General features: G+C 46.4%; 2 protein-coding genes and 1 long non-coding RNA gene across 3 annotated transcripts; 1 reads left to right on the forward strand and 2 right to left on the reverse strand.

Annotated features, from left to right (window-relative positions):
• Positions 1-3,613: 3,613 nt before the first annotated feature.
• Positions 3,614-13,468, reverse strand: SFXN4 (sideroflexin 4). The gene is made up of 14 exons (XM_051800421.1): positions 13,355-13,468; positions 13,196-13,261; positions 12,823-12,897; positions 12,447-12,473; positions 12,304-12,358; positions 11,493-11,518; positions 10,021-10,071; positions 9,870-9,935; positions 9,716-9,784; positions 8,353-8,443; positions 7,332-7,447; positions 6,306-6,391; positions 5,116-5,230; positions 3,614-4,025 (listed from the first exon to the last, which is right to left on the reverse strand). The coding sequence occupies exons 1-14, from the start codon at positions 13,391-13,393 to the stop codon at positions 3,948-3,950; spliced, it is 960 nt and encodes a 319-aa protein (XP_051656381.1). The 5' UTR covers positions 13,394-13,468; the 3' UTR covers positions 3,614-3,947.
• Positions 13,469-14,734: 1,266 nt separating this feature from the next.
• PRDX3 (peroxiredoxin 3) lies at positions 14,735-20,831 on the reverse strand. Its single transcript, XM_051800432.1, has 7 exons — positions 20,764-20,831; positions 20,618-20,693; positions 20,117-20,258; positions 19,240-19,375; positions 17,014-17,117; positions 15,994-16,159; positions 14,735-15,514 (listed from the first exon to the last, which is right to left on the reverse strand). The coding sequence occupies exons 1-7, from the start codon at positions 20,797-20,799 to the stop codon at positions 15,461-15,463; spliced, it is 714 nt and encodes a 237-aa protein (XP_051656392.1). The 5' UTR covers positions 20,800-20,831; the 3' UTR covers positions 14,735-15,460.
• A 1-nt stretch (position 20,832) lies between these two features.
• On the forward strand, positions 20,833-27,127 carry LOC127476923 (uncharacterized). Its single transcript, XR_007906784.1, has 3 exons — positions 20,833-20,903; positions 25,904-25,957; positions 26,190-27,127. It is a non-coding gene; the product is annotated as an uncharacterized LOC127476923 (long non-coding RNA).
• The last annotated feature ends 282 nt before the right edge of the window (positions 27,128-27,409 follow it).

The following is a 27,409-nucleotide window of genomic DNA, read 5'->3' on the forward strand; positions in this document are numbered from 1 at the left end:
GCCATAAAGCTCAGTGTAGGAAGGTCACAGCTGCCTCACGCTGCTGCACACCCTTCCCTAGGGTGTCAGGAAGCTGTACAGCCTTCCCTGGGCAGCTGTCTGGCTGGATCTGAGTCAGAGGCATCTTTGGCCAGGTGAGGTCATTCTTTGTAGCTGCCGAATGATGTGAGACCCACTCGGGAGGAGACTCCCAAGACTGGCAGCAGCCCCTTCCCGAGTGTCACTGCAGCACGTGGCACAGTGTCTGCTGTCTGAGGGGGAAGGAGCTGCACTGCAGGACTCTCCCTGCCTGCATCCTTCCTTCCTCCATCCCAGGGCCTGTGTGGAAAAGCAGCATGGCCATGTTACAGACCTGGGGGTAAAGTAGAGACACAGCTCTGGCTGGGAAAGGCTTTGATCTCGGTATTTCCTAATATGGGAGTGACTGAGGTTTTTTGTTTTGTTTTTTTTCTTTTTAAGCTACATTAAAGGGACCTGGAAGTCTCATTGTATATTCCTAAATTTCAAGAAGACAAGCTGAGTAGGTGGGGCAGAGATAGCATATTGTGCTGTACTGAGACTTAGTTTTCCTTGAAGCAGGAAGCTTCCATCTGTTCTCATTCACCACACCTTAAACTGGTTCCACCACTAATGCACTGTCACTTCACACAAGGGTCAGCACTAAGGCAGGAGACAGACCTGCCTTGGGCTGGTATGTTGTTAATCTATTCCAGGTTAGGAAGGGGAAGGTTTCCTGCAGTTGCTGACTCTCCTCCCAGGTCCCTCAAACATGGTGTTTTGCTGCTTGTCCCAGTCTTGTTCCCCTCACTTGTACCTCTGGACTACCAGGAGTCAGGTCCTGGCAGTTCCAGTCTCAGTGACTTTAGTTCAAGGCTGAGGACGCTGGGGCCTTTTTAGGGTATTTTCCCTTCCCTGACTTGGGAAGCAGCTGAATCACCCAGGCTGACAATTTAAATGGCAGGCCCTGCCCTTCTCTTCTGGAAAATTCTGGTTAGGGCAATAGAAACATTTATGGGAAGGGGGGAAAGAGATATTTAATGATCCTGAGGGAGCTGTGTTTAATATGGCAAATTTCAACTCAGTCCTCAGTAAGAAGCTGGTAGGGTCTGAGAATGGGCAGCTGTAATAACAGACACTGTTACCAGACCTATTCCAGAAGCCTTACTCACAGAGCTGTAATGACATCAATTTGCTTAAAACATCCAAGTGTGGTGCCAGTGAATTTATAGCTTGTCTAGTTACCATGACGACTCAAAGTTCACCAATATATTATCTTCTATTTGTTGGCTTTGCTCTGCTGTTGGGTTTTGGGCTTTTTTCCTTGTTCCCACTGTGGTTCACGTAACTAGCATTTACTTTAGCCATTCCTAAATTAAGATTAAAAAAGATGTGGGGAGAGGTGCAGGTCTTCATTGTAGTGCTAATTAATGTTTACTGAGAGTGGAATTAGACCTCATCTGCATTTACCTTTGGTATGTGACTGAAATAGGATTAACAGAGAAACAGGGGTTTAGAGAATAGGATTTTGGCTGTGCCTCCACTATTAAAAGTTTGGAAGGAGATAAAAACCTTCACTGGGAGAGGCAGGCTGAGGCTTAAGCCTGTTCCACCTGACCCTGTGGTACCTAAAGAGCAGGGCCAGCCTCCTCCCCAGCATCCTCCCAGCTCAGGAGAGCTGAGGGTGATGTGATCTGGTCAACTTGTATCTCCTGTTGGCTGCTGTCAGAGATAGAAACATAGAACAGAATCATGGAATGGTTTGGAAGGGACCTTAAAGATCATCTAGTTCCCACCCCGTGCCACAGGCAGATGACATTTGGCTCAGCAGACCCTCTGTTCTGACACAGTACCATTCTGTTGTTGACTTTGATGGGATTTTACTGAAGAACATGACCCACAGAGGCAGGGCTAAGTGAGCCCTGTGGAGTTCAGCAGGTGGGAATGATCCTTTACCTTTAAAAAATCACTCCAGTGCAGTAGTGCAAACTCTCTGACACTTAGGGTTGGCAACTTGCAGACAGTATCCATATGGTTCTTCCTGGAACAGCCTTACAGCATGCTCCCCTCAAGTTCCAGGTCCCTAGGATGTGCTGTCCCTGTCCTCTTCCCTTGCCTGACCTTTCCCTGTAGTAAGTTGTTAAAGGCTCAGAAAAAAGGCAGAACTCAAACAAGAAACGAAACTCAATCCCCAACTTCCTGCTTTTATTCAGAGCCAAAAGCACAGCAGGAATCCTTTTCCTGCAAGAGACCAGGCCTGCTATTTTTCCTTACTTTGTTCTGTGCTGCTGCCTTCCTGTAGGATAGATTGGATTGGGAAACCATTGGTTCCCTCACACCATGAAAAGAACTCTAATCCCCCAGCAATAGGAGAGCAGTGACCTGTGCATTGCACTCTAAGGAAGTTACATTATGGCAGGGTTTGGAGGCTGCACTTGTGATAATCACTGTCACAGAAATAATTTGACATTATTTAGTGCATTTTTCCATCCTTGTCACACACAGCTTTAGCAGCACCTCACCTAAGTATAGGCAGGGGTCAGAGAAGAGACAGCTCAAAGATCACTGAAGATGTCACAGAGTCTTCTGCCACATTTATGGAGCTTCTGTCCACCTTGTTCCTCCAGAAGGTATGACCTGGATTTTGGGGCAGGTCAGCAAACCAGAGGAAAGCAGCTGTACCGGGCCAGATCAAAGATCTGTTCAGCCAAATGTCATAGCCCAGTGGCCACCAAAGGCAGGCACAAGAAGAGGCTGAGAGCAGGTGAATAAGCTCTTTATTCTTTCTACTCACCTGTAGTATGGAGCTTATGAACTTCTGCTGCTGTGGCTCCCATGAACTTAGTATCCTTCAATGGATTTCTCTGATGGAAATGTCCAGTTTCCTCTTAAACTCATGTTGCTTTTAGTATCCAAATGTCCTTCGAAGTTCAACTGTGTGTTGAGCTGCTTGCCACCACCCTAATTCCACTCCTGGTGTTAACAATCACTCACATTCATTACTTTTCACTCACCCATGGGGTGTTTACCCTGGGTTTACCTCTGCTACTGTAAGCTCTTTCTGCAGCTCTTCCCAGACAGCTGTAGGCCCCTGAACAATGTTGGAGGATCAGCAAAACGTGTCACTGCAATGATCAACAGGGTAACCCTTATGCCACGTATCAAAAGAGCTTTCTTTTGTTTGAATGAACACTGTCAACCTGCAAAAGTGGGAATTCCTCATTGTCCACAAGGTCAGAAAGACATGGGATTTCCCAACGGCTTCAGTGTGAAAAAACCAAGTTGTAAAGCTCAAGGGGCATCAGGCCTCACAGCTCCTTCCAGGATGTTGAGAAAGCCAGGAATTAATTGGCAGTCAAGTTTGACACTCATTTCCTGAACACTTCTTAGACAACTAAATTTAGCCAATATTACATTGCCATCAGGGTCACTTTGCCTTGGTATCACTTTAAGGGCTGCCTCACTCATGTCTCATCCTTGAAATGGGTGTTGTTAAATACACTGAAACACACAAAGTGTTCTGAGAAGAACCAGCTTGACTTTACCCAAAGGAGTGTTGTTAAAGCCTTCCCCAGCTGTGTTCCTGGAAAGCAGTGTGCCAAAACCTGCAGAGTGACAGGACAAACTTGTGTACTCAACAGTCTTTTAATGAAGGAATCAATCACCTGAGGAAGCACAGAACACAGGCTGTGACAAACACTGTGTTATGGTGCTTTCTGGTACAAATGCCACTTCCAGCATCAAGTGATGGGTGTGTTTCTGCCCCCAGGATGGGGCTTGCAAAGCCCTGGTGCCAAGTTCTGCCTCTTTACAGGCCACACCATCACACACCAAATCTGGTACATAGGCCACCACAGATCCACCATTCAGTCCCAAATGCCAGTGGGGTTTGTTGGTGCATCCATCATTCCCTTCAATCAGAGCACATGTTTATAAAGGAAAGCCCATCTCTAAATCCCCCTGTTGTAGAACAGCTCTGTTTCTTCTGTAGATGACAGAATCTCTGGCTCAAGGTCTGCTCTCTTTATCTGCAAGGGACAGGAAAAGGGAATCAACACCACCACAGCCTGGTAAATATATATGTTTAAGTATATGTTAAGCCCTTGTGCACCTTGCACAAATTCAGTATCTGGGATTTGGGGCTCTTTGTTTATTTGAGGGATTTTGTTGTTTTGGGGCTTTTTTTTTTGCTTCTCCAACATTTTCTACATGTGTACACATAAGGGAAAAAATACCTTTTATTTACGAACAGTGACATTATCTCCACTTACTATAGAATCATGGAATCATTTAACATTGGAAAAGACCTTTAAGATCACCCAGTCCAGCCATAAATACATTTGGGTGGCAGCCAGAAGAACTTCTGCTGTGGGCTGAGTAATTGGGAAGCCCAAAGGGAACCAACCAACCAACACTATCAGTACATCACTTCTCACAAGTCCTCTCACTTATGTTCTGTTTACCCTTACTGTCATAAGAAATTAAGAAATCTTAAAAAAAAAAAAATTAAATGCCAGAAACTTTAGGCAAATATAAGAAACCTGTGAAAATTGCAAGGCCCCAGTCTGTGATTTTCTGAGAATGTTCACACAGTGCTGATAAGAGGGAGGAAATAAATGCTTAAGGAACCCCAGGCTCCTCTTTCCCAGGGAACAGATTACACTTCCCATTTGAGCAAGGCAGAGAGAACAGCTGTCACAGGTGAGTTAATTTACCTCTCCACTGAGTTCACACTGACTCTGCATGAAAGAAAAAATTCTCATCTACATCCTTCCTTTCTCCTGCAGGACTGCACACAGTGCTGGAAGAGCCTTGGCTTAAATCTTCAAGACAGTCCTCCTGACCTTGCTTGCTTCAGACTGTCGTGAAAGTCTGTTAAATCTACATTGAAAAGTGTAAATATAAATAACACACAATGCAACTCAGAGCTAGAAGGTCCTGTGAGCCTCTGCCTAGTACATGGGCCTTCACAAGCAGCCTTTCCACTGCCCATTTTGGATGTACCACATTAATCCTGTGGATTTTTTTCAATTGTGGCCCTCAGGCTGCTGGCCATAGCTCTGGAAGGACTGTTTAATACCACAATAATCCTAAATCAATTCCTATGAAAGGACTTACCTCCCCACACTGTGGGAACATACTGAGTGAGACTGGCACCATCCCTGCTAGGACTGATGTAATCAAAACCATTCTCACTGCAGCCAAAGCATGAGGATTTTTCACCAGTTTTGCTCTGTCCAAGACATTGAAAAACTATGTCAGTTTGGGCTTGAAAAATAATGTGACAGTGACACAAAGAGCATTAGCCACTATTTTACCGGTTGAAATTGCACTGAAAGTAGTAATAACCTATGCTTACGGATCCTAAAGATGTTTCCTAACTTCATTTCCTGTGTTCTTATTCCTAACTTCCTGTGCTTTCCCCTTGTTTTGTATTTGGCTGCAGTGTTTTCCAAGCCCAGATTGTCAAAATGAAGAAATAAGCAAGACCAAAGTGAACAAAAGGAGAGAAGGTGCATTAGTGCTTTAAAGTGTCTCGGTCCTTTGATTAAGAGTTTTCTTGCATTACCCTCTTTCCTTTCACATTTAGCTCCTGTGGGCAATCCTACTTTGCTTTGTGCAAAAATTTATTACTTGACATATATTTAAAGTTTTATCTTACATCTCTATTTATGTCTTTTGCTAACAGGAGTCCCATAAGGTAAAAAAGGGGATAGGGAATCAATTCAGGCAATACCAAATTATATGCCATAGATGATCCCTACCTGTACTATTTACACCACAGAGATTATCCCTACCAAAAGCTTGTGGCAGGCTAAGAATTTTCTCAGAAAGCATACAATGTATTCTTCCTAGAATACAGGGATTTAAAATGTTGCAAAAGCAAGAATGTGTTCTACAACCTATGGAAAACACTTTGAAAGCTGGGATCCAGCTTTAGCCGGATCAAGTGCCACATTACCTCTTCAAAAATACAAATCTGAGCTACGTGCTGGGAACAACCTTGACACAGACCCTGGGACTCAGATCAAGGTAGGGAATGTAGGTGCTGGGAAACAGCCTGCCAGGAGAGCACAAACATGTTCCCTGCATGGGAACAGAGAGGAAAACCTCACAGTCTGGCACAACCTCCTGCACACCCTCAAAGCACAGATGCAAACATAACCAGGTTCACTTGCTGATCTAAAAGAATCACAGCAGCTGAGCAGAACTTCCCAGGCAATCCCTTCTACCAGGGCACACGGGAACACTGCAAACCCAAGAAAAAACTGAGCAGGCACCCCCAGCCCCTCTGCAGTGCCTCTTACCTTTGCACAAAGTGCACAAGCACTTCTGGCAGGAAGAATGTTGTCCCAAACAAGACTGCTCTGGACAGGGCCGTTTCCCTAACAGCCTTCAGGGAGAGAGAAAAACAAATACTGGTAAAGCTCTGTGCAGCTCCAAACACTGCCTGCTTCTGGGAGCACTTTTTTATCTAATACCTTGGAGTTCCAAACAGCTGAATGGGGGATAAAAACATTTATTCCAGGAATTCTTCCTTAAATGGAAACTAAGTGGCAAATACTCCACTTATCACTAAGAAATACCTTATATTGGTGCCATAATGAGTTTTCTTGCTATGATAGTAATTTTGCTGAGACTTGCTTTTTCTAAGTTATTCTGAACTTCATACAATTGGTTATACCTTCTGGGCATCCTAACTAGCCTGTGTCAAATCTGAAGTTCTCTCTCCAGCTGTCCACAAATCTTTATGGTCATGCAGTTGCTTCCTCCCCTCTGGAAAGCAGCATAGAAAAGGAGGGTCACTGATAGCATCTAAAATGTGTCTCCTTGCTCTAATTCCTGTGCCAGACTGTAGTGGATGTTGATGAGCAAAGCAAGGAGCAAATACAGAGTCAGCAACTGCAGCCCAAGGATAAAATGCAGTATCACACTGCAGATCAGAGCATTCCCCTTAGGGAGGCACAGCTTTTATTCCCACTGTAGAAGGTGCACATGATGGGCACAGTACAGGGCTTTTCTCTGAGGTGTCCCATCAGAAGAAGGTCCAAGAGTCTTGTCTTCTTCTGAGGTGACCAGGGAAAGCAGAAGTGCCTGTGCCAGCCTGTGGCTCAACTCTGGCACTCAGTACATTGGTCTGGGAGGCTGTCAACCCTTGAAGACAAAAAGGCTGTGGAACCTGGTTCCAGAGACCTAGTCCATGCCTGCCCAAAGATTCGGCACCTGATCTGGGATTCCTCATTTCAATATATCCAACTCTGTCTACTCTCAGCATCACATTCCATTCTCAGCAGGGAATGGAAGCAAGCCCAGGGAGCCCTCCAGCCCCTTACCTTCTCACCAGCATTCCGTGACACTCCTACAACCTTGCCACTCCTGTCCATCACTTCTATTCCATTCTCAAATTCCGGGCTCCTCACCACTGCTGCAGTAAATGCACTCGTCAGACCTGCAGGGTTAAAGAGGACTTTGCTTTAAAAGATCCAAAAGGACTTTCTTGATAGTAACATTCATAATTATGTGCATCTTACATTTCCAGTTCAACTGTTCACAACTGAATAACCTGGTAGCTTAAGAGACTGCCCAATAAAAACCTACTTGGGATCTTAATCTTTGTTTCAGAAGCTTGAGCAAGGCCCCAAACCTAAAAGCTGCTTTGGAAAACTCTGGGTGGACATCTCATATATGTCAGAACAGAGGAGATGACGTGTTTCAATTTTCCCAATTTCCCCCTATGAAAGGCCAAAAATTTTTTTAATGTCAATAGAAACATAATTAATGACATCAAACAGTTAAACTTGTCCTGGTGCAGCTTCACTGTGGCAGTTGAGCTGTCCCAGTAATGAACTGAGTCCCACTTCTTTGCAAGGTTAATGATATTCTGGTGTTACAAGTCTCCCTTTCTGCACTCTCAGCAGTTTTGCAGCCCCAGCCTGAGTCAGGAACTCTGCCTGTGCATACCCAGGGCTGTGTCACACTCTGGTGTCACCACACCAGGTCATGGCAGTGCCAGTGCTACTGCCCTCCTGGCAGTCCTGATGGCTTCAGGTGTATGTGCGAGCCAAAGAAACATTCCAAGTGCATCCCTGGGGATCTCTGGAGAAACAGTGGCATGTCATGCGTGCAAAGGTCACGAGGGGGCTCTGCAGCTCTAAACTGAAACCAGCAAGACTCAAACGAGGTCAGCAACAGTGTTCAGTGAGCATTAACCTGCACAGAAAGGAGGGGGCCCAGCAAAGGCAGCCAGAGAAGAAACAGCAAGATCACCCCTGTTCCAGGGCAAGATAACTCTACTGTCAGGTGGGCAAATGGCCCTCAGACCAGCTGCACAACACACAGTTTCTTTCTACTCACCAAGCAGAGGAGCAGGTAGAAGTTTTCTGACGATTAGTTGTGTCAATGGACTCTTCAACGTGTAACGATTCATGAAAACAAGAGGGAGAGCCTAAGGCACAGGGAGGAAACAGGACCTTTATCAAAAATGTGCAGCATTTCAGTATGTGTAACAGGTCAGGAAAATAAATCTGTGACTTAGTACATAGTTACCATCTATGAAAATAAACAAATGCCCTGGTTTAACATTCCGACAAAATACACACATGTTCTCTAGTTACTGAAGGTGCTTGTAATCACTCTTTAGATAAGAATACAAAATATTATCATAAAAACAGCATTAAACATTATTATGTAGAGGACAGCAGCAGTGGGAACACAAAGACAGAAAAAAGAAAACAGTAACCTCTGACTAATATTCCTTGGACATTTGTCCAACTGCCTCGTGTCACACATTGCTCTCTCCCTCAAACAGGAAACCTGGCTTACTTCTGTATTTTTTCTGATTCTCTGCAGTTTCAGCCCAATTCTATAATCCCATAATACAGTTGCAGGAAGTTTCATTTAGGAATGAATGGCCAGGACACCAGCTGCCCCTCAGAGTCTCCCTTGGAGGACAAAGGGAAGAACTCCCACCATCACCCAGGGCATAGCTGCCTCCCCAGACCTCTGTAACCCTGAGCTCTGCTGCCCCAACTGTTTTGCCCAGTGGACAGAGGTGAAAATCTTTCTACCAGAAGCAGGAACAGTTGCATTTTTCTGCCAGAAGGCTTATGAAAATCACTGCTGCGTGTGGAGAGTGAGGAGAGGCATTACAGGGGCATCTACACTTGTGATGAGTGCCAGGAGGATACCAGAGTTCATTCTGATGTAGCAAACTCCAGAAACCACAAATTCCTGTTCTGGTAGAGAGCACAGCCCTCAGCTACCTAACCCTCCTGGAAGGCCAATTTAGCTGCATTCAGTGCAGTATTTTCACAGCTATGCTGTTGCTGGGATCTGAGCAAACTCTATCCAATACAGATGCCTGCAGATTTCACCACATTTAGAGCAAGACAGATCTCTTCCACCACATCAAAAATCAACTACGACAACCCAGTGGTTTACTCTGTGTTTGTCAACCCCAGCCAGTTCCTCTCACCACCTGTTTGCTAAGCTTGCTGAGTAATAAAGAACATGACATAAGAGGAAGCAGCAGAAGTCAATCAAGATCTTGGCTGATAGGTGATCAGAAAAAAATCTTATTTGGAACAGTTTTGTGGTAGGACATCAGAATAGAGCATCAGAGCACGATTCTGAAGGGCAACTGGCAGTGTGATTACCCCAGTGCCTACTCCTTCTCAGGAGAGCTTATGAGGAAAGCAATCACTGAGCAAATACATACCCCAACACAGGCTGCATAGGAGATGGCTCCCAAGCCACAGAACATCTGCTTTTGCTGAAGTGAGTACTCCTAAGGAGGGCAGAAAAAACACACTGCATAAGTACACCTGCAAAACACTTGTAAATCAAGTTCAAAACCAAAAACTGACACATACTTCAGCCTTTGGGGTTCCATTGCCATTCAACAGGGTGAATGCTGTGGTATATGTGTGAAACACGAACTGCAGAAACAAGAGATTATAAAGAAAAATGAATTCAGCACTGAGACCAGAAGACCCATAAAAGTAAAAAGAAAGAGGCAATTACCTGGAAAAAGAAAGTTGACTTTGCCTCTTGCTGAAGAGCTGAAAAAATGACCTAAGAGAAAAACCCCACAAGAAAATTAGGTTTGATGAATGTAGAAGTTTTTGGTGCAGAAACACCAAGGGAACTACTGTGGTACTATTGGCGGCAGTGTCAAAGGCTTCAGTCAGTGCCCAAAGTCATTTGATTTGATTCTAGGCTATGTTTTCTTGTTACAAAGGTGACATGCTCACTTTTTCTACCTAATATAAAACACAGAAACCTATATAAAACACAGAGAGACAGTTGTTAAAACACTATGTGTAAGAATACTTGAGCAAGATGCCTTCTTACCCAAAATAAAAAATGCACTTGTACCCATGAAGCTTAAATAGATGCAAATAAAATAACTCAGGTAATAAAAGTGTAGTTAAAAAACAATGAGAAAGGGTCAGCTTGGTTTTGGTGGGACTATAAATACTAGACCTAACTGATCTAAGAGCAAAGATTTTAGCGTTTACTTGCCAACTCTTTCTCAAATTCAGACGGTGAATAAGAATTCAGTTTTAATAAACTACAGCCTTTCTGGAGTTCTGACCTACCAAGCTCAAGGTGTGGAGCACTCACAAAGAACAGAGTCAATCAAGATAAAGCAAATATTGAATAACAGGAAAGCAGAGAATCTCCAGAGCCTCAGAGGAGCATCAGTAATTCATTTAATATTAGTGGATCAACTGTCTTTATTATTAGTACCACCGCTGAATCTAACCATACCTATGAAGGAGCATTAAGCTGTAAGCATCATAAAGAAGTATTTCTGTTAATTTTATTACTGCTCTTAGTGAATTTAACAGCCACCAAGACTTTCACTATACTTCCTAGTAGCAGTATGTAAGTTCATGCAGTAATCTCTACATGGGCTGATGTATCTCAGCATGTATATCATAGTCCAAACCCAAAGACACCTAAGTGAATAAACATGCATATCATTCCAGGTACAAGTTTTATGAAACAAAATGGTGCAATTTTTGAGCACAGCAACAGGAGTTTATTTTTATATCTTTGGTAATTTATTGACAACACCATTTCCTACTTGCAAATGCACGATCTGCATAAGAAAAAACTCGTATTGTGGACCTGGAACACAGAAACACGAGGCACCAAGTCCTTCCTACTGCAGTTCCAGATTTTCCAGTTTAAACAGACCAAAACTAGGCCTTTCTCTCGATGCTGAATGGTTTCACCTTGCATCAGGTGAACAATCTCTTGGAATACTGCTGAAGGAAGGCAGCTCACAGGTTTGGACAAGGAGGATTCTTTAAGGGTTCAATTTCCAGGTTACTCAGCACTTCCCATAAAACAGATGTCTTTTAAACAGCTTGTGCTGAAAGTACAGTGAAGCAGCCCAAAACCTTCCACTCCCTCCCTCCAACCCCTGGCTATGGAAAAATATAAGCCTTGCCAGATGCACACTGGCACCTGTCATGGTTACTCACCCATGGAAGAGCTACGGGCACGAAAGCTAAAAATTAAAAAAAAACAAAACAAAGAAAACTTTATTTCAGTAAAAATAACTGCTGTGAGTCTAGATGGATGGTCTTGAGCAGAAAATTCCCCTAACTTCCCTCTCTAGTTTCAGCTCCAAGTAAAACCCTGCCCACAAACCCAACCCATCAGCATGAACTTCAGTCCTAACCTTTGGCTCTCATTCGAGAAGCCCCAACACCTGCTCACAGCTCACAGCCAAAAGGAGCCCCCAGGAACTCCACCTCCATGGCTACTTGGAAACCAAAGAACTGAACAGAAGTTCAACTTTCTGCTCAGAGAGAGAGAGAGGTGGCCACAAAGGCTGCCCCAGCTGTGAGTGGTTACAGGAGATAGTGAGTAAATACCCTAAGTATGGTTGTATCTGATGCTGCCTTGGCTCCCTAAACAACACCCCAAGCACATTTTATCTGCCCCCAAGGCAAGTAAAGTCATCAAGCAGCCACATCCATCAAGGGAAAACCTACTTTATAGTACACTGTTATATGTGGGGGGGTTTGGGAACTCATTCCTGACAAGAAACAGAGACTGGTCAGACCATTTCCATCTAGATGAGCAGATAAATCATGAGAAAAATTCCTCAAGAGGAACACAGGAATAAATAAATCTTCCACAGATATGACAAAAGTCTACAAGTAAAAGTCTACTTGCTTTTCTATATGGAGAAGAGTATCTCTGTAGTATCACAGTAGCTATTTACTACAAGCTATTCTCCCTTGAAGCTTCAGTCACATACACAAAACTTCATTTAAGGGAATTTACCTGGAGGTCTAAACAAAAGAGGAATTATGTCGTTGGTATCAGGATGTACACTGGACTTAAAAAAAAAAAAAAAGGCAAATTAGAACACCTTTGCCATACTTGAATAAGGAAAAAAAAAATTTCTAAATGTTTGGTAAACTTACCAGGCTTAGCAAGAAGGCTTGTCTTGTCTAAACAATTTGAAAATTCGGTTAGTAATCAAATTTTAGAAGAGACTGCATAAAAACTTCTTTCTACATTTATTATATCTCTTTTTCTAATAACTTGCTTTTATGTGAAGTGCTGTACATTGGTACATTTAATTATTTTTTACCTAAAATTTCTCTCCATATACTCCTTGTTGAATATAAGATACTCACACCCCGTGTGCTGGGTGACAGCACCAAAGCACACGCTATGGTAGAACAGAAGATTAACTTTAAAAACTTTAACTAGTAGGTATTTTAAAACAAAAAACAATTTAAATATGGCTAAAAGCCTAAGCATTTATGTTAAGACTTTAACTGCACTCCAAAATACCTGATTATTGTCTATGGGCTCACTTAGGGTCTTCTCCTTCATCTGTATTAATAACCTGGCTCTTTTTATTTCATCCTGCATTTGAGAGAAAAATCAGAACAAACAAAATATAACTCAGATTTCAATATTCTGACGTGCAATATATCGGTTTGAAACCGCTCCCCCTTGTCCAATCACTCCGTGCCCTTGTCCAAAGTCCCGCTCCCGCTGCCCCGCAGCCCCTCCAGGCACCGAACACCCCCTTTCCCGGCACATTTCTCACACTTCGTGTGCCCTCAGCAGCCCCGCAGTGCCGCGGTGTGCCGGCCCAGCACAGCGCGGGCCGCAGGGTCGGTCCCTCATGCCCAGCACGTCCCGTGCCCCCGGTACTCACCGAGGACTTCAGGAGCAGCAGGGGATCCAAGACATCCGCCCAGAGGAGAAACCTCTGCAAGAAAGACTGAGGGAGGCACGGTGGGGAAAGACAAGGCGTTGTTTAGAGACAGCCGGGCCCCTCCATCCCCCCATCCCTGACCCGTGCCCCGTTCCCGACCTGTCCCTCGGCCCTCCACAGCCGCAGGTTGGCGTCCATGGAGCCGCGGCGCCGGAAGGGCGCGGCCGGACCGGTCCGCCCGCCGCACGCTCCGCCCGGGCACGGAGCCGCGATCCCCGCGATCCCCGCGATCCCCGCGCCCGGCCGGGCCCGAGCGGGGCCGGGAAAGGAGGGATCGGCTTTTCCCGGTCCAGCGGCTTCCTCCGGCAAGGCAGAGCCAAGGCGCAGGGCTGCAGGGAAAGCCCCCCCCTCGATGCTTTGGGGTGAGCGAGGCAGCGGGAGGACAGGGCCAGGCGAAGCCGGTGTGTGGCTGCCCCGCGGTCTCTCAGGCACAAACCGGCCCCCGGCACCTCCGGGGCTGGGTTTGGGTCCCTGAACTCTGCTCGGAGTTAATTACAGGTACTGTAGAGCCAGAATCACAGAATCAATTGATTGGAAAAGGTTGGAAAGGACCTCTGAGATCATCCAGTCCAAACCACAACCCTTGTCACCCAGACCAAGGCACTGAGTGCCACGTCCAGTCTTCCTTTGAACACCTCCAGGGGTGGTGACTCCACCACCTCCCTGGGCAGCCCGTTCCAATGTCTAGTTTCTGTGGAGAAACTCCTGATCATGTCCAACCTAAACCTCCCCTGGCACAGTTTGAGGCCATTTCCTCTCCTCCTGTCCCTTGTTCCCCGGGAGCAGAGCCAGACCCCCACCTGGCTGCACCCTCCTGTCAGGGAGTTGTAGAGAGCAATAAAGCCTCCCCGAGCCTCCTTTTGTCCAGACTAAACGCCCCCAGCTCCCTCAGCTTCTCCTCATGGGACTCGTGCTCCAGACCTTTCACCAGCTTCATTGCCTTTCTGTGGATTTACTCCAGCTCCTCAATGTCCTTCCTGCACTTAGGGGCCCAAAAGTGGGCACAGCACTTGAGGTGCAATGAGCATCGGGTTTACTGGAAAAATTACATGGTTACATTTCACCAAACAACCAAACACTGGGACTGAAAACAGATTTGCCTGTACTAGAACCTGGAGCATCACCAGGAACTGCACCACGTCATTTTCCCATCCTTTGTCACATCGCAGCATCAATACCCATTACAAAACCAACTTAGGACAAAACCCCTTGGCCAAGGTGGTTCCCTTGTGCTTCTTTGCTCAAAAGGATGGAAGATGAAAAACAGACACCCACTGAGCCCGGTATTGATTTACCCAGCCCTCCAGCAGCACACCTACTACTGACTGTCTATGGCCTGCTCCCCACAGGCAACTCTGAGTTGCTGGCTGTGAACAAACAGCAATACAGGAGAGTTCCTAAGGCAGTGCAACACATTCAAAATAGAGAAACAGGACTCTTAGGGGGAAAAGTGAAAGAAAAGACAAGTGACACACCTGCTGCTAGTCAGTGTTAAGATTATTTTATTATAGCTAGAGATAGGCTACATTGGTTTCAAGCAATACAAGAGTCAAGCAAGTTCAAATGAGAGGAGCTGCCATTAAGCTCCAATAAGGACACTATGGGGGTTCAAGTTTTTACCATCTCCCAAACAAATGAAAGTTCTTCATGCTTGTTAATGCTTCCTGTGTAGCTGCACAGCAGTTTTGACTATATGCAGGATTAAAATGGCATATATTTACATTCATGTTTTAGTGCATTTACACACAAAACCAATGATTTAGTACCTTGTTACATTCATCTCCTTCTCTGCAAAATTCATTAAAAACAAACCACGCACCACAATTTTATCTTACGTCTTGTCCATATTGTTTCAAACCCTTGTTACAGAACTTAATGTCCTGTGAGAAAAGGAAATGCAGGACACTTTCTGGTCCAAAACTAGTTAAGGAAAGCGGAAAAGCCAGTGTAAGGTAACTGTACATTGAGGAAGATGACTAGTGGTCACAGAAATTCATGAAGCTAAAATTGCAAAGTGGGGGGAAAGCCTTAGTTTTTACCCTTCTGTTTAAAGTAAGACAAGGGAGTCAGTAGATATTTCAGCATTTAATTTCTTCATAAACATGAGAAAATGAAAACTTTTATTTTCAATTTTTACAATCACAGCTGCTTTCCTAACGTCTTCAGTTTATGGTAACTAAGAGCTTTGTCCACATATTTAAGTGCTTATGTATGCACCTTCTCAAAATATTCTTTAGAACCTTCTGGGCTTGGTTTGATCTGTAAAGAAAAGAAAACTTAATTATTATTTGCTACAGAGAAGATAAAAAAAATCACATATTTGACACTTTATCCAAGAAAATCCATGCATATTTTACAAAAACAATAGGCTGTTTCTGCATTTGGTTGAAAAACGAAAGCCTAAATGATATACAAGCTGCTTCTTGAAAATTTTAAGTAAATAACACATTTTTCCAGTTGAATTACAAGGCATTAAATCAGTAAAAAATCTGACGTTGGTGGAGAGTGCAAGTCAAATTTAGAGTTTTAAATACAATTTGCATCTCCTAAAGGGAAACCAGTGATTTTCTTCACAGAAATCCCACATTTAGTACCGCACAGACAGACCGAACCTGAGGTTTAGACAGCAGGCACAGGCTGAGTGAAGGCCCTGGTGCTGCAGCAGCTCCCAGCCCTGCAGACGTGCACACACAGCCCAGTGTCTGTACTCAGAGCAGGGGGACTCAGCAGGCACTGACCGTCGGCGAGTCTGGAGTCCAGTTTGCCGGGCAGACCTCCCCGTGCGTTTCCACGAACTGGAACGCCTTCACCAGCCGCAGGGTCTCCTCCACGCTGCGCCCCACGGGCAGGTCGTTGACGCTCAGGTGCTTGATGACCCCGTTGGGATCGATGATGAAGAGACCTCTGCAACCGAGCGGGAATTCAGGGAACGCGAGGCACATTCCGAGCCCGAACACAAGCAAATGGGTGGGCTATTCCAGCAAGGTGGTTATTCCTAGATGTGGTTATTCCTAGGTACCAAATGCTGTACTGCTGCTCTTAAGTGGTATCTTGTTTGTTAGTGACCAAAAGCCAGGAACCAGCCAACTGCTGTGGTACTGTGAAATCACAAAGTACGCATAAAGACCACTCAATCGAGACAGATGTACAGCAAAGGCAGAACTCATAACTCCACCTGTACTTCAAAACTGGTACCTGGCATCCTTCCCATGTCTTTCTGATCAAATCTGAAGGTATTCAGTAAAGAGCTGATTATGCATTAAGCTACTAAATTAAACCCTGTTGGATATAAGCACTTGTGAAAACCAAAGTCCCAATCTTACCATACTATTTAACTTAATCTGTCAGCAAACAAATGTCAGGAGTTCCTGATCCAAAGATGGAATCAGGAAGTGAAAGTCTCCAGAAGACTGCTATCTAACCCATTGTTTCTTGGGGACTACTGTTGAAAAAAATTTAAGAAACTGCTTTTCTATGCTACTCTTGTTTTCCTTAGAGACATGGAGTTCTCCCCCTCTCTTGGAACTGTTTTTCCCCCGCATGCACTGTCAGAGAGGCTGGAACCATTCTGAGCTTCATGGCCATAATGGCCACGTGCCCTTTTCCTAGGGAGGGCTCCAGCAGCTCTGCAGCAAAAGTGACATCTGTGGGTCTTCATTTGATCCTTGTGCTGTTTCCCCCACAGGAGAGGACTGGGCAGCTTTCCTTGGTTTAGACTAGGCTGTGTCATAACAGAGTTCCTGGAAATCATGCCTTACCTTAGTGCTATGCCAGGTCCTTCTAGCAGCACTCCATAGTCACGGGAGATTTGTTTGGTGAGGTCTGACAGAACTGGAATATTCATTTTGCCCAAACCGCCACTCTGGAGGAGAGTAAGATTCCATTTGGTTACAAAACACTTGGATACTCTTTAGGGTAAACTCACTGAAAACACAATCATTCCATTTGTTCCATGAAAGGAACCGGGAGCGTGTGTTGTTGTTTGGGTTTGCTTTGTTTGTTTTAAAGTAGTCAGAAACATTTGGTTTCTTTGCAACATGAAAACTTGTTTTGCACTGAGCACTTTAGAGCTGCATATTTTGGTGGTAAAAGGCAACCAATGGCAACAGTCACAAATTTTCAGAAAAATTTCCATTGTACTCTAATCAGGAGCTTTGAATACAAAAATTTCTACTGCATATTTAAGTGTTCAGAATTAAATGAGATGAACATGGTAGAGAGGGAAGGGAAAAGTGCATATTGTGAACAAACAAATGTTGAAGCACAAGTCTTTGGGCACAGGTCTTACGAGGAACGAAGGAGCTGGGGCTGTTTAGCCTGGAAAAAAGGAAGCTCAGGGGGAACCCTGTCACTCCTTAAAACTCCTTGACAGGAGATTGTAGTGAGGTGGGGGCCAGTTTCTTCTCCCAGGTAACAAGTGACAGGACAAGAGGAAATGGCCTCAAGTTGCACTAGGGGAGATTCAGATTGGATATTAGGAAAAATTTCTTCCCGGACAGGGTTGCCAAGCATTGGAACAGACTGCCCAGGGCAGTGGTGGAGTCACCACCCCTGGAAGTGTTCAAAAACCATGAGGATGTGGCACTTGAGGACATGGTTAGTGGTGAACATGGTGGTGGTGCAAGGTTGATGGTTGGACTTTATAATCCTAGAGGTTTGTTCCAACCTTAACGATTTTATGACTCTAAGCACACACGCTTGGTATGTCGGAGTTCTGCTGCTCTATTCAGTGCATGCATTTTTTTTTCTTCTCCTCCCACAAATCAATTTAAATACTATTTGGAGAGTCAAACAAGATTTCTTTCAGTTTTGCTACATACTGGAACTGCAAGAGAAATAAGCTCTCTAACCTTGAAACAAGGCTGGAGTTTGTTAGCTTTGCTATTCCTGGCATCACCAGTGAATCACTGTGTAATCTCAGTCACTCAGACCTTGATCCTGAAAACACTTGGCTGCAACAGAGTTCTCACAGGCAGAGCTTTGGGCACAGATGTCAGAGAAACCAAGGCCTCAGCTTCTCTGGGTGTCAGCTTCCTTTCAGCACCATCATGGAATTCCTTCCCCCCGTGCAGGGTGTTTTGCTACACATGCACCTGAGCAGCACAGCTGGCACACACCGAGCAGCTTTCCAATAAATCCACAAAGTCAGTCCACAACCACATTTTAGAGCTTTGAACAAAGCATTCAGAGAATAAACATCCTTGATAGGCTCAGCCAAGCTGTATTAAATCCAGCAAACTGTCCTGGCCCCCCTGCATGTCACAGCAGTGCCTGAAGGCACCCAGCCTGTGAGCACTCCTGCACACTGCTGCCCACACGGGTCATGGCTGATGGCACAGCCTGCACCTTCCTGTGACACCTGTGATTCTCTACAACTAACTCAGCTGGTGAGGTCCTTTATGCAATTAAGAGCATGTATTTTATATACATCTGAAAGAGGCTTCTCTCCAGTTCAAGGCCGTTTTCTCACCTTCTTTCCCTAAAGAAAGCCAAACCCCTCCATTTACACTGCAAGAGCAGAACCCTTTCAGCAAGTGACAGTTAATAATACAAGTGCTCCAACAAACTGGTGGTTCTTCTGCTTCCCTTCTGAAGCCACCACTGTTAGGCACTGCATAACAATAACAACTAGACAGCTGCTGTTCATTTTCTGTCATAGTTTCTGTGCACTATCAGCTGTAACAGATATCTTAGGGCTGTGACATGTACACTGAGCATTTGTCTTTTGAGATAAATGTACAAGAATAAACATTACTATCAACAGAGCAAAACATGTTAAAAAAACAAGTAATTAAGAAAAAGAGCAAGAAAACAAAGATTGATGTCAGAATTATGTCAACAAATGTAGAAGTTAATCACATACCACTTTAGGCAGTCTATTAAAAAATCAGTGTTGGTACAATTATTTATTCAATTCCTCTGGAGCTCTTGTGAAAAGAAACCAAACCAACAGAAAAAGCCTGAAACAGATGGTTGATTCATACCTTTCGTGGTGTATTTATCCAGGCCAGATGACAAAAATGAGAGTCCACTGAAACTGCCACCACTTCACAGTTCACATCACGAAATTCATTTGCTTTGTTGCTGAAAGCCACGATTTCCGTGGGGCAGACAAAGGTGCTGGGTGGGAGGAGAGATCAGGCTGTAAATGGTTCTACAGTCCTTTCCGGGAATTTTTTAGAAACGACTCTCTTGTCTGTCTCTAGGCACTAATGCAGCAGAGCGTTTTCTTTAGCCCGGTAATTTTAACCATGTTTCCCGTTCAAGATTAGTTTCAGTCTCAAAGCAACAGTCATAGCTGCGGAGCTGGCGTGCCAGTTTCCATAACAGATTCTTTGCAAAGATGAAGAAACTGCCTCTGCTAGGCACTCTTTAAACAGAGAGATTTTGGAAACTATAGCAGGAAGGACTGCAGGTTAAACCCTCCCCCGTGTGCCTACCAGGATGCTCTTCGCGATTTAAGTCTTCTGACAGACTTAACCCCATCGGGTCACGTTTTGCCTTGCAGCCATGAAGCTGGAGCTCTGCTGGCCCTGCTGCTGCCTAAAGGAGAGTCTCCAAGGCAGCCCCAAATACCCTCAAACCAAACACCCTCACCCTTGGGGTCTGACCGTAAGAGGAACCACATCCACCTCCTGAGGCAGTCCCTGCAGGCAGAAGATGCTCTCCCGCCACCACATCCACTGCTTTAACACACAGTGGCCATTTGTCCCCAGTCTAATCGCCCACGCTCTAGAAACAGGTACATCTGCCTTCCAAGACCGGCCCAAATCGGGTAAAACCAGCGAGGACCCGCCGCGCCTGCGATGACCTTCAGCAGGGCGGCAGGCCCACCGGGACGGGGGGGAAACCCGCACTCACAAGTCCAGCGGGTAGAAGAAGAGAACCAGGTATTTCCCCTTGAAATCATCCAGGCTCAGCTCCTTGAACTCTCCGTTCACCACGGCCGTTCCCTTGAAGAACGGGGCGTGCTGTGTCACGGCGGGGCCGAGCCGCGCGGCGCCTGCGGGGCAGAGCAGGGAGCTGGGGCCGGGGCAGAGCAGGGAGCTGGGGCCGGGGCAGAGCAGGGAGCTGGGGCCGGGGCAGAGCAGGGAGCTGGGGCCGGGGCAGAGCAGGGAGCTGGGGCCGGGGCAGAGCAGGGAGCTGGGGCCGGGGCAGAGCAGGGAGCTGGGGCCGGGGCAGAGCAGGGAGCTGGGGCCGGGGCCGGGGCAGAGCAGGGAGCTGGGGCCGGGGCCGGGGCAGAGCAGGGAGCTGGGGCCGGGGCCGGGGCAGAGCAGGGAGCTGGGGCCGGGGCCGGGGCCGGCATTGCCGCGGGCGCGCCCGCCGTTCAGCCCGCCCGCCGCTCAGCCCGCCCGCACTTACCGGCGCTCAGGGCGCGGCGGGCGCAGGGCGGGGGCAGCGCCGGCACCCTCCTCCCGGCGGCGGCAGCGACGGGCACCTGCGGGGACAGGGGGTCAGAGCCGGGCCGGGCCGCGCCGGGCAGGGCCCGCGGGCGGGCGGGCACTCACCGCGGCCCGCAGGAGCCTCCCCAGCGCGGCGGCCATGTCGAGCGGCGGGCGGGACGGAGGGACGGGCACGATGGAGGGACGGGCGGGCGGGACGGAGGGGCGAGGGGGCGGGGAGAGCCCGGGATCGCGGGAGCGGTTGGGTTAGAAGGGGCCTCCGAGGGCGGCAAGACCCGACTGTGACCGAGCGCCGCCTTGTCAAGGCACCAAGTGCCGCTTCCAGCCTTGCCTTTAATAACGGTGACTCCACCACCTCCCTGGGCAGCCCATTCCAATGTCTAATCACTTTTTATGAGAAGAAGTTCTTCCTTATGTCCAACCTAAACCTCCCCTGGTGCAGCTTGTAATCATTTCCTTCTCGTCCTGGGAGCAGAGCCCGACCCCCCCGGGTTCCCCCTCCTGTCAGGGAGTTGTAGAGAGTGATGAAGTTCCCCTGAGCCTCCTTTCATCCAGACTAAACACCCCCAGCTCCCTCAGCTGCTCCTCACAGGACACGTTCTCCAGACCCTCCACCTGCTCCATTGCCCTTCTCTGAACTCGCTCCAGCCCCCCAATGTCCTTCCTGCACTGAGGGGCCCAGAACTGGACGCAGCACTCAAGGTGTGCCCTCACCATTTCCAAGTGTACCTGGTACTGTACCCGGGCTGAGCCCCTCAGCTGCACAGGCTGTGCTCAGGTGCTGGTGGTGGTGTTTGCTCTGGGACCTGGGTTTGGTGTGTGCTGGTGCAGGCTGGCTTGTGCTTAGAAGCCTTCCAGATACAGACTTTACAAATGCAGTTGGCTCAGACTTCACTGAACTCACTCAGATTATAGTTACAGAATCACAGAATATTCTGAGTTGGAAAGGACCCACAAGGCTCATGGAAGTCCAACTCCTGGCCCTTCACGGGACACCCCAACAATCCCACAATGTGCCTGAGACATTGTCCAAACACTCTTTAACTATGACAGGCTTGGTGCTGTGACCACTTCCCTGGGTCCTGATATCCAACATAGACCTCCCCAGCTCAGCCTCATGACATTCCCTCAGGTCCTGTCGCTGGTCACCAGAGAGAAGAGATTGGTGCTGCCTCTCCTCTTCCCCTCCTGGAGAAGTTGTAGACTGGACTGAGGTCTCCCCTCAGTCTCCTCCAGGCTGAACAGACCAAGTGACCTCAGGCGCTCCTCATATGGCTTCCCCTCAAGGCCCTTCACCATCTTCATAGCCCCTAGTTGTTTAATCATAATGGAACAATTACAGTGTGCCAGCCATGTGCCTGCTCATCTTCTCTTGGCTGTGAGCTGATGCAAACCCAAGTCACTGTCTCATTTCCCTCACAGGCACTTGCTGCTGGTGATCATCAGCAGCTCTGTGTTAACCTGAAAGTGTGTCTATGTTTGCCTTGAGGATTGTCCCAGTTCAGTTGGCTGCAGGGACCATCCCTGTGAAGCCACACTGGTCCATCCCTAGGAAGAGCAGTTTGGGTGTGTGTTACCTCTGCAAGAGGTAAGAGAGTCACAAATGCCCATTGCAGGCTTCCCATCTCCTGCCAGGGAAAGCAGTGCAGGGAAGGTGTATGGCTTGTGGAAGGGACCACACCTGACATGTGTAAGACTTCATTTCCTTGCAGCTCTGGTTTTCAGAGAGTCTGCTGTCAAAACCCAGGCCCCCACAACTCTTACTAAAGGAGCTACTTGAGCAGAGTCACTTGGGCAGTACAAGGTTTTCTCAGGCTGTTTTTGTTGAATGCCTGATGGTGGCAGCAAGAGAGATCATCTTCATGAAGAAGTGCCAACTGCCTTCCCTTTTTAGGCCATGTGCTCTGGAGCAGCACGAGCAACGTGCACAGCCCAGAATACTGAAAATCACTTTCTGAAAGTCCGTTTTTCTTTTCTTAGCTTCTTTCTCTGTGTTCTTTCATCTAAATAGTCAAACTGAGTTGAATCCAATTTCCCTTCTTATAGCCAGAGTGACATGAGAGGGAAGAAAATGTGGACACCACAGGATATGGATACCCCAGTGTGGGCTCCACCTGCGTAGTAGTATAACTGCTTCCTGCATCCATTGGTTTCCTTGAATTCAAATAGACATCACAGTTGCTTTTGATTTTGAGGCTGTTCCCTTCAGGCTCAACACCTGCTGTCAGGCTCTGAGTGTGTATTTGAACATGTGTGCACAAGTGCAGTGCTGGGTCAGTGAACTACCAGGCTCTGAGTTAAGGAACCTTCTGTACCTCTTGCTTCTCATTAGTGCTTCATTAAGGGACACCTGAAGGTCTGTGAGAGAGAAGTTCAGTTTTGTCTCTTGCTGATAAACCAGGGCTGCTGAAAAGTGCCAGCTGGATTGAGACTCTGCTGGGAAGGTCACTGGCTGAACAAGGAGCATTGGCTAGTTAAGCTACTCAGTTTAATTGCACATATGTTGCCTAAAATTTGGGAGCATTCTTGCTTAAAAACCACTCAATACCTAAAAGTAGAAGCAAGTAAACTATTTGTACGTTGGAAAGTATGTCAGGTAGACTGTGGGTGAGCTGTGCCATAGTCTGCAGCCTTGGATTTGGAGAGGAAAGGAGCAATTACGGAAAGTCATGACCACGATAGAGGTGTTGGAGGTCTTTGTGCCACTGCTGAGGGCTGAAAGTGGAGCAGTGAGCAGTGAAGCTGAGTCAGGACACCTGTGGAGCAGTGACTGTAGGTAGAGAGCAGGAAAAACATCAGCCATTCCTTGGGCCATTTCCTTAAAGAGCAGTGCAGGATGGCGTGTCTGTGTTCAACCCTGCACACCCGGACATCGCTCCGATGGACAGACGTGCTCACCCAGACGAGTCCCCTGGGGCTGGGCAGCAAACTGTGTGCCCAGGGGTGGCTGGGCCTCAGTGGTTGCTTTCCCTCAGCTGTGGGAGCTGCATTGTGGCAGCAAGAAAAGGGTTATTGCTCGGATTTCCTGAGGATGGCCGTCTCATCCACACATGATTATTCACAACTTCTAAGTTAACGTATTCTAAACCGATGTCCTTCCCCCCTCCCCGGAAAGTTATATTTGTTTAAAACTCTTTGTTTAAACACTTGGCTTGCAGGTGGGGAAATATTGCTCATGCTTTGTTATGAAGGCAGTGTAATTCAGCTTCTCAGGCCTCTGTGCAAAAGCTTGAACTACTGCCATTTAACAGGGGGGATTTTCCACTTTGCTTTTTACTGAGCATCTCTACAGTCTGAAGATGGACCTTGTCACTGCCAAAGCGCACCTGGTGAAAGCTGATATTTTTCCCTCAGCTCTGGGTCTGGCATGGGCTAGAGCAGCTGCTAAACCTGGTTCTTCTTGACATCAGAAGTTCAGAATAAATCTCCCGAGTGACACCATATGCACTCTTTTTCCAAATCTTGTTGGTTGTCTCCTTTGCTGTCTTTAAGCCTGATTCAAATGGAGACACCTGAAGCTGGGGAAGGACTCTCCAGGGATTTCAGCAGGCTTTAGGGAGAAGTTGATGTACAAGGTGGATAAAGCACCTGAATGGGAGATGTAAATGTTATCTTTGGTTTAGGATACTTGTGCTTCTCCTTTCCTATCTGGAAATAATTAACTATGTCTTTCTCGTGAAAAACTTCAAGATCTGTTGATACAAAGTACTAGAGAATGCTTGTGTGTTGTTACCATTATTGTTTTGTGAGAGATTTTTAAAGAGATCTTTGAAAGATCATCATTAACACAACAAAATATAGGAGGAAAAGTAGCTCTTTTATCTCCAACCTTGATGAAAGGGGTAAGCAAATCCCCAATCAGATCTGCTGCTATGGGTCACTGAATGGCAGAGTCTGTGCAGAGTATGGGATGCATCTGTCTGCTTGTTTAAAAAATTAAAATCCACTCATCTTCTAGGTGGTTATTTTATCCCTGTGCTCAAGTGCTGTAACAATCATTTGTGACCTACCTCGAGGAAACACACAACTGAAAAACAGGTTTGGAAATGGAAAGAAACAACAGAGGGATAAACAATTTTTATCTAAACCAAAGCAAAAAGTTTTCCTTAGACAACACGATGCATCACCCCGTGGCTGTTGGTAGATGGCAGCCTCTGTCCTTGCACACAGAGGCGCTGGAAAATATTCCAGCTGCCTGCAAATGCTCTCACAGGCCTGTGTGCTCCCACCTGCTGATACCAAAGCTCAGCAGGAGGAGAAAGAATTTGCCCGTTTGTGGCAATAAGTTTCAGAAGCAATTCCAAACACAATGCAGCTTAGAGCTAATCATGAACGGGCTTGACTGCATTAATTGAGTGTGTTATAGCATGGATTTAGGAGATAGCTGCTGTTAGGGTATGTTTCCAGTTGATAAGTATAGGCAAAAGCCTTGCTGACATCTGGTTCACCGGGGGTCTTATCCTGGCATTTCAAGCAGGCTGTGCTGAGGCCAAGTGGTTTTTCTCTGGTGGCAGGATAAAACTGGGTGTGTTGCTGCTGTGTTTCTGGCTGGAGCTGTGCGAGCCCACCCTGCTGATGACTCATCCTTCGAGTGGCTCAGAATATCACACTGCCTCGCTGCCTCCCTGTTCCTATTGCACTGATGCATTTGGGTCTCGCACGGTGTTGGCGTTTCATTTACAAACCTCTCTTTTCCCATAAAGGAAAGATGGCTGCCAGCCCTTCTTTATCCTGATGTTCAGCACTTTTAGGTGTTTTTCTGAGCCTTTCCTGAGTGACTTCAGATGGAGATTTAAAAGCAGAACAACCAGACACATTAAGCACCTTAGAAAGCACATTTTTCAGAATTTAATTGGGGTTTTTTTGGTAGCTTGTCTTTTTTTTTTTTCCCTTCTAAAATTGGCTGCTTCTGCACATGATTCAGATTAAATTTTCCCTTTTCTCCCAACAAGCACTGAATCAGGAGCTTTAGGCCAGCAGAAGGGACCTATGTTCCTTCCCTGCCACCCTGTTTTTGAGTCCATGCATTTCAGCACTGGAGTTTATAACAGTGAATGGAATAAGATAAGCATTGAAACAGATTTACAGGTCTCCTGTTTCCCTCTCCCTCACTCACAGAAAACCTGATGGTTCCACTAAATCAGGTATGGATATGCCTTGAAGTTAAAGCGTTGTCGCAAAAGAAAATGGATATGAATAAATCTACCTCTTCCTAATTTTTTTTTTGGTTGGTTTTGTGAACCAGATGTTCCAGGTGACACAAAAATGAAGACACCAACAGCTATAAAGAAGTCATGAGGTAAGACACCAAAAGCTGCAGTGGGTTTTGCAAAGACCAACTGATGGACTTTTAGGCAAGAAGGTCTCTGCACTGGCACTTGCTCTGGCAGCACATGGGGGCCACACCCATGACAGGGGCCATCCATCTCAGGCCAGTGCTGGAAGCAGACCCTTGTCATGTGTCAGCTTAAAAAACTACAGTAGAAAAGAGAGATGCAGTGAGGACTGATCATCTTGGTTTTGTTTTTCAGAGCAGTGCAGGTCAGTGCTGGTGAACACACCTCCTCCCATGTCCTGGTTGCACCACATCGACTCGGATTTACTAGAAACAAGTTTCATTTTATTAAGTAACATAAGAATCACGAAGAAAACCCTCTCCATTGTCCTTACCAATAAACACAGGGTCAGAATCGCTGCTCTTAGTGTAACTGAGACAAACATATTATTGCAGAACCCCAGCAGTCCAGGAGCAGAGCTCAGCCTTCCACTCCCTGCACTCAGCCACATTTAAGTTCTGTGACTCCATTTCAATGCAAAGTCACCCAGCTGAGTAGAAATAACCCCTGTGGCAGCAGCACACACAGAGCTCGATTGCTGCCCCTGTTTCTGTGTAACTGTGCCTTTTGGTTGCCAGGATCATGGAGAGCTGTGGAGCTGCACCCTTCATGAGCACTGGGTAGCTCCGTGGGATTCTCGAACTCCAGAGAGATCTGTCATAACTCTTTCGATAAATATATTTACTCTTTCAAGAAGTAAATATTTGAAAGCATACAGGACAACATCAGCATGCTGGAGTTATACTTTTGTCCCAGGGGGTGACACTGCAGATGGCTCTGTGCATCTAGAGGTACACAGAGATATCAGATAAAAGAGGAGTAGTAGAGCTGTCAGGGGCACGTGTTGAATTCCAAGTGCAGCTCAAACTTGAGACCTGCAAGATCTGCTGTCTTCATTTAGGCACCTCTGTAAAAGTTACTCACCAAAGACAGTCACTGCTCCCTGTGGAGTCTCCCATGAGGGTAAATCCCTCCCCACCGAGCAGCCTCATCCCGAGATGTGGCAGACAGATGTGGCAGACACCCCATTGCTGTCAGCAGAAGTTGAACTTGCTGCTGCAGTGAGTGGTGCTCCACAAAATGGGCACTTAGACACGTGCCTTCATTTTTCCTATGGAAAGAGGAGTTTCTTGTAGCAGTTAAAAACATTCTGTATAATAAAAATTGTCTTCCAACATCGGCCATGTTGTGATGTTGGTGTTGTCCTTGTGGTGGGAGGCTGGGCAGGAATGTGAGAGGCACTTACAACCTGAGCATAATTTTCTGTGTACAAGCAAGCACCAGTGCTTGCACAGAAGTGTTCAAACAACAGGCAGGGCAGATGGTCCTTAGGAGCCTCCTCTCTGTGCTAAGGCTCTGGTTTCCAGGAAGCAATTTCTCCCTCAAGAATTATTTAATCAGAGAAAAATCTTCCG

Source organism: Manacus candei, unplaced genomic scaffold (assembly GCF_025592945.1).
Source record: "Manacus candei isolate 608988 ecotype Guabito, Panama unplaced genomic scaffold, ASM2559294v1 h1tg000050l, whole genome shotgun sequence".
Lineage (NCBI taxonomy): Eukaryota > Metazoa > Chordata > Aves > Passeriformes > Pipridae > Manacus > Manacus candei.

Bases quoted from the DNA above. Each gene is read 5' to 3' on its own strand.
- SFXN4 (XM_051800421.1), bottom strand. From the start codon at position 13,393: ATGGACGCCAACCTGCGGCTGTGGAGGGCCGAGGGACAG. The intron at 8,444-9,715 runs GTATGTATTTGC...CCTGTGCCTTAG, and splicing joins CCTATGCAGCCTGTGTTGGG to GCTCTCCCTCTTGTTTTCAT. The intron at 5,231-6,305 runs GTAAGAGGCACT...TGTCTTGGACAG, and splicing joins CTTGTGCACTTTGTGCAAAG to AGCAAAACTGGTGAAAAATC.
- PRDX3 (XM_051800432.1), bottom strand. From the start codon at position 20,799: ATGGCCGCCGCGCTGGGGAGGCTCCTGCGGGCCGCG. The intron at 19,376-20,116 runs GTGAGTGCGGGT...CCTCCCACCCAG, and splicing joins TTCTTCTACCCGCTGGACTT to CACCTTTGTCTGCCCCACGG. The intron at 15,515-15,993 runs GTCAGTGCCTGC...TTTTCTTTACAG, and splicing joins GGACTCCAGACTCGCCGACG to ATCAAACCAAGCCCAGAAGG.